Raw genomic sequence first — 7,870 nt, 5'->3', positions numbered from 1 at the left:
GTTTCCATCCGTTGCTTCTTGTCGTGCCTTCTGGTGCTTTGGAAAATAGATTGACCCCCCCCCTCTTCTTTGTGGCAGCTCTTCTAATATTGAAACACTGCTATCATGTCACCCCTCGCCTTTCTTTTCACTAGACTAAACATACCCAATTCCAGCCACCGTTTTTATATGTTTTAGCCACCTATCCACTGATCCTCTCTGTTGCTCTTTTCTGCACTCTTTCCAAAGTCTCGACATCTTTTTTATAACATGGTGATCAAAACCGGATGCAGTATTCCAAGTGTGGTCTTTCTAAGGCTTTGTAAAGCGGTACTGATAGTTCACATGATCTTGATTCTGTCCCTGTTCTCTATTCTATCTCTATCCCTATCTCTATTCAATAGAGTCTTCCCCAATCATAAAGAAATTAGGACTGCAACTTTACTGTATCTGGAGATAGTGGCAGTAAACCAAACACCCCTCCTCTTCTTTCTTTTTTAGAATGTGATCCCATAGTTGCCACAAATATTTTTGACTCTTTTTGCTGAGATTTATATGCAAGCCTTCAGTGAACGTCAGAACTTAATTTTCCTGTTATTAAAATGGGAAATGTCGCCTTCTTAGGAAACTCAAAGTCCCATAATGAGATCTGGGAGCTATATCAGGATGAGAAAGAGATCCAGAAAATTCTAACTTTGTTCTATGATCTACTGGCCAGCTGTAGTTTTGCAATCCAGCTATGATAGCTCTGTGCAAAATTAACCCTTTTAATATCTTTTTTTTAAATATAAATCAGTGAAACTAGAAACAAATGTTAACCTGCTCTGTGCAGGGGTCCACCCTGAGAATCAACAACACCTTCCAAGTTACAGGTAGTCCTCAACTTATGACCATTCTTTTAGCGACTGTTTGAAGTTACAGTAGTATGAAAAAAGGTGACTTACAAATGGTCCCCTCACTTTTAACCATCGCAGCATCCCCGTGGTGATGGGGTCAAAATTTAGGTGCTTAACAACCGTTATGCATTTATGATGGTTGCACTGTCCCAAGGTCATGTGATCTCCATTTACAATCTTCCCAGCCAGCTTGTCAAGCAAAGTCAGTAGGGCAAGCTGGATTAACTGCATGATTCACTTAACAACTGCAGTGATTCACTTAACAACCATGGCAAAAAAAAGATCATAAAATTGGCCATGACTCAATTAACAACTGACTTGCTTGGCAACAGAAAGTCTGGTCTTAATTGTGTTTGTAAGTCGAGGATTTCCTGCACTCTCTTTGCCTTCTGTCCATTTATCTTCTATGTTTTCGTTTTCTTTGTTTCAGCAGCCCCATCTGCATTTCTTTGCCATCAAGTCTAATCAGATTTCATTTGCCTATCAAGCAAGAACTTCTGGCGCTATTTTATACTTTCGCAGAATATGTCATTGGGGGGAAAAATCTGCATTTTTTTCCCTGTGCATCTAATGAAAAAATGCTGTTGTTTTAAGAGCCACGTTATCCATAGCAACATTTTTTTCCCTAGGTTCATGCAGAAGTCAAGAAAAGAATGGCAGAGAAGTTTGAAGGGCTTCCTCCTAACACCTTTTAGGTGCACACAGCCCTAATATATATTCTGTCACCATTCAATTTCTTTTGGAGGAAAGGAAATAGATTCAAGCAGAGACCCAAGAGCACATGCAGAGGGATTTTTAGCTATATATTTTTGTGAGTCTGACAAAATGCTGCTGACCTACTTAATTAAATGTGGTCTTGAATGCTGACAACTAAGATTTATAAAAAAAATCACTTAGACCTTTATTGAAAAATCAATTATTTCTAACATGCAGGCAAAACAAAAATATATAAATAAATAAATACTCCAAAGAGCAATGCTGGGTAAACTGACCATAATCAATATGGTTAAAAATACAGCCCACCACAACATTTTTAACATTTCAACATTCTCATCTTTGATTCCCACGGTGAGATTCAGTCCTCTATTCCTAAAGTTACAGAGCTGAATCTTTTAATATTTTATTACTTAAAACTTTTCAACCAGCAAGTGGCACAACCAGTTCTGTCAAGCTAACTCAGTATAGGTCTTGAACAAATGCAAAATAAAATAATCATAATCAAAAGTGGGGGTTTAGTAATTAACTTAGTAATTAAAATACATTCAACAGTGATGTGGGTGTTGTGAGCCTGGCAATTACAGTCATTAGTTGTGATGGTCATAAAGTGAGTCACCATTTGACTGGAGCCATTTTTATTACCTTTTTCTGTCAGTTGTTAAGCAAAGAGGGCAGTCACTAAGCGAACACTGCAGTTGTTAAGCAAATATGGCAATCAGTAAGAAAACACTGCAGTTGTTAAGCAAACCCATTGTTCTCTGGGTTTTGTTGGAAAAAACACTAGTTTCTAAGAAAACCATCATAAGTCATGGTCACGTGGCCACATGTAGGAAAAGAGCAGGCTGAGTTGGAGGGCAGAGTTAAATGTGTCATCAGTTTAGACTCATTGTGTTGCCAGATGAGATCCAAGTCTAGTCCTCTTGGTTTCCATTGACCCTTATTTATCACTTTAACCATTATTTAAGTAGATTCTTGTGTATAGGTAGCAATAATAAACTCTTCTGTGCTTTAAACTCAACAAATACTGCTGATGATTTGCATCTGATACCACAGGGCACCTCAAACAGCCGTAAAACCTGGCCAATTGCCCAAAATGCAGTCATGTGATTGCAACATTGGAACTTTGAAACCAGGTAATGAGTCTCTTTTGAGGGATCCGTCATAATTTTGAACTTGGTGCATACATAAAAAAGGTACAAGTCTTCTTTCTTTAAGCAAGACATTGCAGACTACAGGTGCTCCTCAACATACAACCATAATTGAGCCCAAATTTTCTGTTGTTAAGTGAGACAGTTGTTAAGTGAATTTTGTCTCATTTTATGACCTTTCTTGCCATAGTTGTTAAGTAAATCACTGTAGTTGTTAACTTAGTAACATGGTTGTTAAGAGAATCTCGCTTCCCCATTAACTTTGCTTGTCAGAAGGTGGCAAAAAGGGATCACATGACCCTGGGACATTGCAATGGTAATAAATATGGACCAGTTGTCCAGCATCCAAATTTTGATCACGTGTCTATGGGAATGCTGCAATGGCTGTAAGTGCAAAAAATGGTCATAAGTCACTTTTTCCAGTGCTGTTGTAACTTTGAACAGTCAGTAAATGAACTGTCATAAGTCTACCTGTAGTAATTTTCTTTGCCACCTTCAGTGACAGGGCATAATATGGGTACACCAGATTCAATGGTAATTTTTCATTATAATGATTATATTTGCTCCTTTTAATTTATGTTTGGGTATAGCTAAATGTCTAGGGAGATTCTCAGTCATCCAGGTCATAGTTATCCCAAAGATGCTTTCTCACAAGGCAACTGGACTTTCTTGTTTTTCTTTGACAATGTTTCGCTTCTCGTCCAAGAAGCTTCTTCATCTTCAGAGCTGAAGAAACTTATTGGATGAGAAGCGAAACATCGTCAAAGAAAAACAAGGAAGTCCAGTTGCCTCGTGAGCAAACATCTTTGGGTCATGTTTGGGTTAGCTAGTTTGATTGATTGATAGAAAAACAGGATGCAAGAGCCTAAATCAATAAATAAAACAAGTGGTCCCCACTTCCAGATTGTTCCATCTCCGCCTGTTCCACAAACAACCCAAGGGTTTATCGGCTGGAGGTCTTCAGTTCCAGGCTTAGAACTTGAGCGTTATTATCAGATCAGAAGCTGCAAAGGTGCCTTTTACAAGGACTTGAAATGGCCAAATGAACCAACCGACTGACTTCAACCAGTATGTAGGCCGACTTTGGTTTCTTTTGCTTCCTTTCCTAATTATCTTTCAGCCATTTCTTGCTAGGGAGTCACCCTACTATTAGTAACCTGTTTGTGCATCATCCTTGCAGTACTTGAGGCTAAAATTAATTATGGTACATTAAGCGTAGCCTACTAACAGCAGTATTAAACATTGATTCTGTGCAATGTCTTGTTTTACCTTGCTGTTTTGTAACTGGAGCAATCCTCTTACTTCGTAATAATTTGGGGGCTGCAAGACTTTTAGCAGAATGAAGGAAAGGAAACAATGCTTGGGATACTCATATGACCTTCAAACCTGCCCCACCCCTCCAAATTCTCTTTAAATATAATTGATATGACTCCAGCCATTTTGAGGTGGGACACATACCACACTAGCACTACAAGACCCAAATAAAATTAATGTAGTTTAAAAAATAAACACCTGCTCCGAAACAAGGAAAAATTCTAGACTTTCCACAGATGCAATATGATTCTATCCACTTCACACCAATCCTACATTCTCTTGGCATCTGCAAAAATGGCTAAGAGCAGACATCAAAAAGTTGACTACTTCTGCACTAAAATGTAACGTCGTTTGCTGGTTTGTGTCATACAGTATTATTATCTATAAATGGTTATTTAAGTCTAGGTAGTGTGAGCTCAGTCAAGTATGATTTATTCAATAAATAAATCTTCACAAACCTTTCAACAGAGAAGATGGTGGGTGGGAAGAGGGATAATGCAATCAGATCTGGGCTACCAAACTCCAAGCATCTACTCAATGGAATCAAAAAGATACAGAAAGTTTATTAATTATTTCAGGGACAATTTATATTTCGTACCCCAAATGTGTAGTTTCTGTTCTTGTTCATAGCTGTGTTCATACAGCTTGTTTAACCTGACTTTGTATTAATCCACTTAAATAAATTAAATCACCACCATACTGATTTGCACAACATGGAGAGCCACAAAATTCTAAAGAAGGTTAGTACCTAGCAAGCTTAGGAGGTAATGTGAATGCAATAACTGAATTGGCTAATCATGTTGTATAAACCCATCTAGTGTCTAATAGGGCATCATCTGATTTTGCTGCTGATGTTTTGAGTCCTGATTATATTCAGCTTTGCTCAACCCCTTGAGATCTGCTAAAATTGGTCAATTTTTGCCATCTAATGTGCACATGAACCATGGGAAAAATAAGAAAGAAAATGGACAGCTGTTAATAGAAGTGAGAAAGAGGTGGGCCAACCAATAGCAATTTGAACAAAGGTTCCCCAAAACATAGTACAAACAATAAGTAAAGAATTTAAAATTTAAATTTAAATTTAAATTTTATTGGATTTCTATACCGCCCTTCTCCCTAGGGACTCAGGGCGGTTCACAGGGCATATATAAATAGGTATACAAAAATTAAAAGAAAATTAAACCATGCCCAATTAAAATACAGCAAAAGTAAGATAATAAAGCCAATTAAAAAACCCATATTCCCCTTCAGGCCAGACCAGCTAACTCGAACAAGTGGGTCTTCAACCCGCGACGGAAGGATCGGAGGTCCGATGCCATCCGGAGCTCAACCGGCAGTTGGTTCCATAGTGCCGGGGCACCCACAGAGAAGGCCCTCCCCCTGGGGGCCACCAGTCGACATTCCCTGACTGGAGGCACCCTGAGGAGGCCCTCTCTGTGGGCACGCACAGGGCGGAGGGGAGTTGACGCCGGCAGCAGGTGGTCCCCGAGGTATTCCAGACCCATGCCATGTAAGGACTTAAAGATCATAACCAAGACCTTGAACCTCACCCGGAAGACAACTGGTAACCAATGCAGCTCGCGGAGCAAAGGTGTAACATGGGAGTACCGGAAAACTCCCAAGACAACTCTCGCGGCCGCATTCTGTACCAGTTGGAGCCTCCGTGTGGTCTTCAAGGGAAGCCCCATGTAGAGAGCATTACAATAGTCTAGGCGAGAGGTCACGAGCGCATGAGTGACCGTACACAGGGCATCCTGGTCCAGATAGGGCCGCAACTGGCGCACCAGGCGAACCTGGGCGAAAGCCCCCCTAGTCACGACTACTATATGGTCTTCGAGGGTAAGTCGTGAGTCTAGGAGGACTCCCAAGTTGCGAGCCCTATCCACGGGGGGTAAGAGCTCACCCCCCATAGAAAGCGATGGAACATTTTGAATGTCCCGGGATGCCGGAATGTACAGCGACTCAGTCTTGTCAGGGTTGAGTTGAAGTCTGTTCCTCCCCATCCAGACCCATACCACCTCCAGGCAACGGGACATCACAGCGAGGGGTCGAAATGAAAAGTTGGGTATCATCAGCATATTGATGATACCCAACTCCAAAACCACGAATGATCTCACCCAGCGGTTTCATGTAGATGTTGAACAGGAGAGGCGAGAGAACCGACACCTGAGGAACTCCACAAACGAGAGACCTAGGGGCCGATCTCTGCCCCCCTGCCAACACCGACTGCGAGCGTCCCAGGAGATAGGAGGAGAACCACTGAAGAACTGTGCCTCCCACTCCCAATCCCCTGAGACGCCGCAGCAAGATACCATGGTCGATGGTATCGAAAGCCGCCGAGAGGTCTAATAGGACTAGGACAGAGGAATATCCCCTATCCCGAGCCCTCCAGAGATCATTCACCAGAGCGACCAATGCCGTCTCCGTGCTGTACCCGGGCCTGAAACCCGATTGGTAGGGGTCCAAATAATCCGCTTCATCCAGGACCAGAGGGAGCTGATGTGCCACCACACTCTCAACAACCCTCGCAAGAAAGCGAAGGTTGGAGACTGGACGAAAGTTGTTCAATACAGCTGGGTCCAGGGCAGGCTTCTTGAGGAGAGGTCTTACCACCGCCTCCTTCAAGATGGTGGGGAAATAACCCTCACTCAAAGAAGCAGATATAACCGCCTGGAGCCAGCCTCGTGTCCTCTCCCTAGCTGCATAAACCAGCCAGGAAGGGCACGGATCCAATAAACATGTGGTGGAGCTCAGCCTCCCCATAATCCTGTCCACTTCATCAGGGGTCACAGAATCAAACTCCTCCCAGATAACATTGACAAGATGACAAAATGCAATACTATATACCAAAATTCAGCAAACAGAGGGTTAAATGCCCGTTCTCTAAATTCTCAATTGGTGGCATGCATAACTCAGGTGGGACTCAGCAGATATCCAAGTGAGACATGGAGTAGGTCAATGAAAATGAAGCCTTCAAACTTAGGTAAACAAAAAAAAACATTGTGATAAATGGCAGCGTTGGTTGGGCTTGCCAATTTCAAAAGCTGAGTAGATTAGGTTAATCAAAAAGGACAAGAAAGTTCCAGAGCCATGGGCTAGGCCAGGGGTGTCAAACTCAATTTCATTGAGGGCCACATCAGCATTGCGGTTGCCCTCAGGGGGATGGGTGGGTGTGGCCAGGGTGGGCGTGGCCTACTGGGTGGGCATGGCTAGAGTGCGTATGGCCTACTGGGTGGGCATGGCCAGCTCTACATCGTTCGCATCAAGGGTGCCTATGGGGGCCTGGGCAGGAGTGGGACAGATCTGAGGGTCTCTGGCAGGAGGAGGGTCTCTGGGCCAGGGCCAAGGCAGTGGGGGCCATTCCCTCACTGTTTTCAGGATGGCTTCGCGGGCCACATGAAACCACTTCGCAGGCCAGATCCGGCCCCCCGGGCCTTGTGTTTGACATGTCTGGGCTAGGCTGAGAAGTTGAAAAAGAAGCCAGATGAAGTCAGCAGTGCCACTTCCATATTGCTTCAAGAATGTGTCCAGGAAGTCACCAGGAGTTGATCATCTCTAGAAGAATTATTTCATGGGGAGAATTCTTTAGAGAGCATAAGAATGCTCACTTCCCACTGACTTTTCCAGAGCTCAACTTTTAGAAAGATGATAGACTAATATGTTTTTATCCAATGTTCATGGGTTGCAACAGAGATTTGTGTGGTAAAAATTTGACCAGCCCTACCTCCCCATTCCTGAGGTTAAATGTGGCTTGAAGAAAGCTTTCAGAATTACAATTGAGGAAAATAACTTTAATCAAAAAAGAGAAGCAAAAAA

The 7,870-nt window shown here is 42.5% G+C and overlaps 1 protein-coding gene across 1 annotated transcript in view; it reads left to right on the top strand.

The window, feature by feature from the left end:
* The window catches only part of CIMIP1 (ciliary microtubule inner protein 1), a gene marked incomplete at both ends in the record, with an annotated part of 28,252 nt that extends 24,453 nt beyond the window's left edge, over positions 1-3,799 (top strand). Inside the window, one exon of the mRNA XM_081322127.1 lies at positions 3,644-3,799. Coding sequence (XP_081178253.1) covers positions 3,644-3,799 — 156 coding nt within the window. The remainder of the gene's footprint in view (positions 1-3,643) is intronic.
* Between the last annotated feature and the right edge of the window lie 4,071 nt (positions 3,800-7,870).

Source organism: Vipera berus (assembly GCF_964194415.1).
Source record: "Vipera berus genome assembly, chromosome: 3".
NCBI lineage: Eukaryota > Metazoa > Chordata > Lepidosauria > Squamata > Viperidae > Vipera > Vipera berus.
Note: the sequence above shows the minus strand (reverse complement) of the source record. Positions and strands in the feature narration are given on the sequence as shown.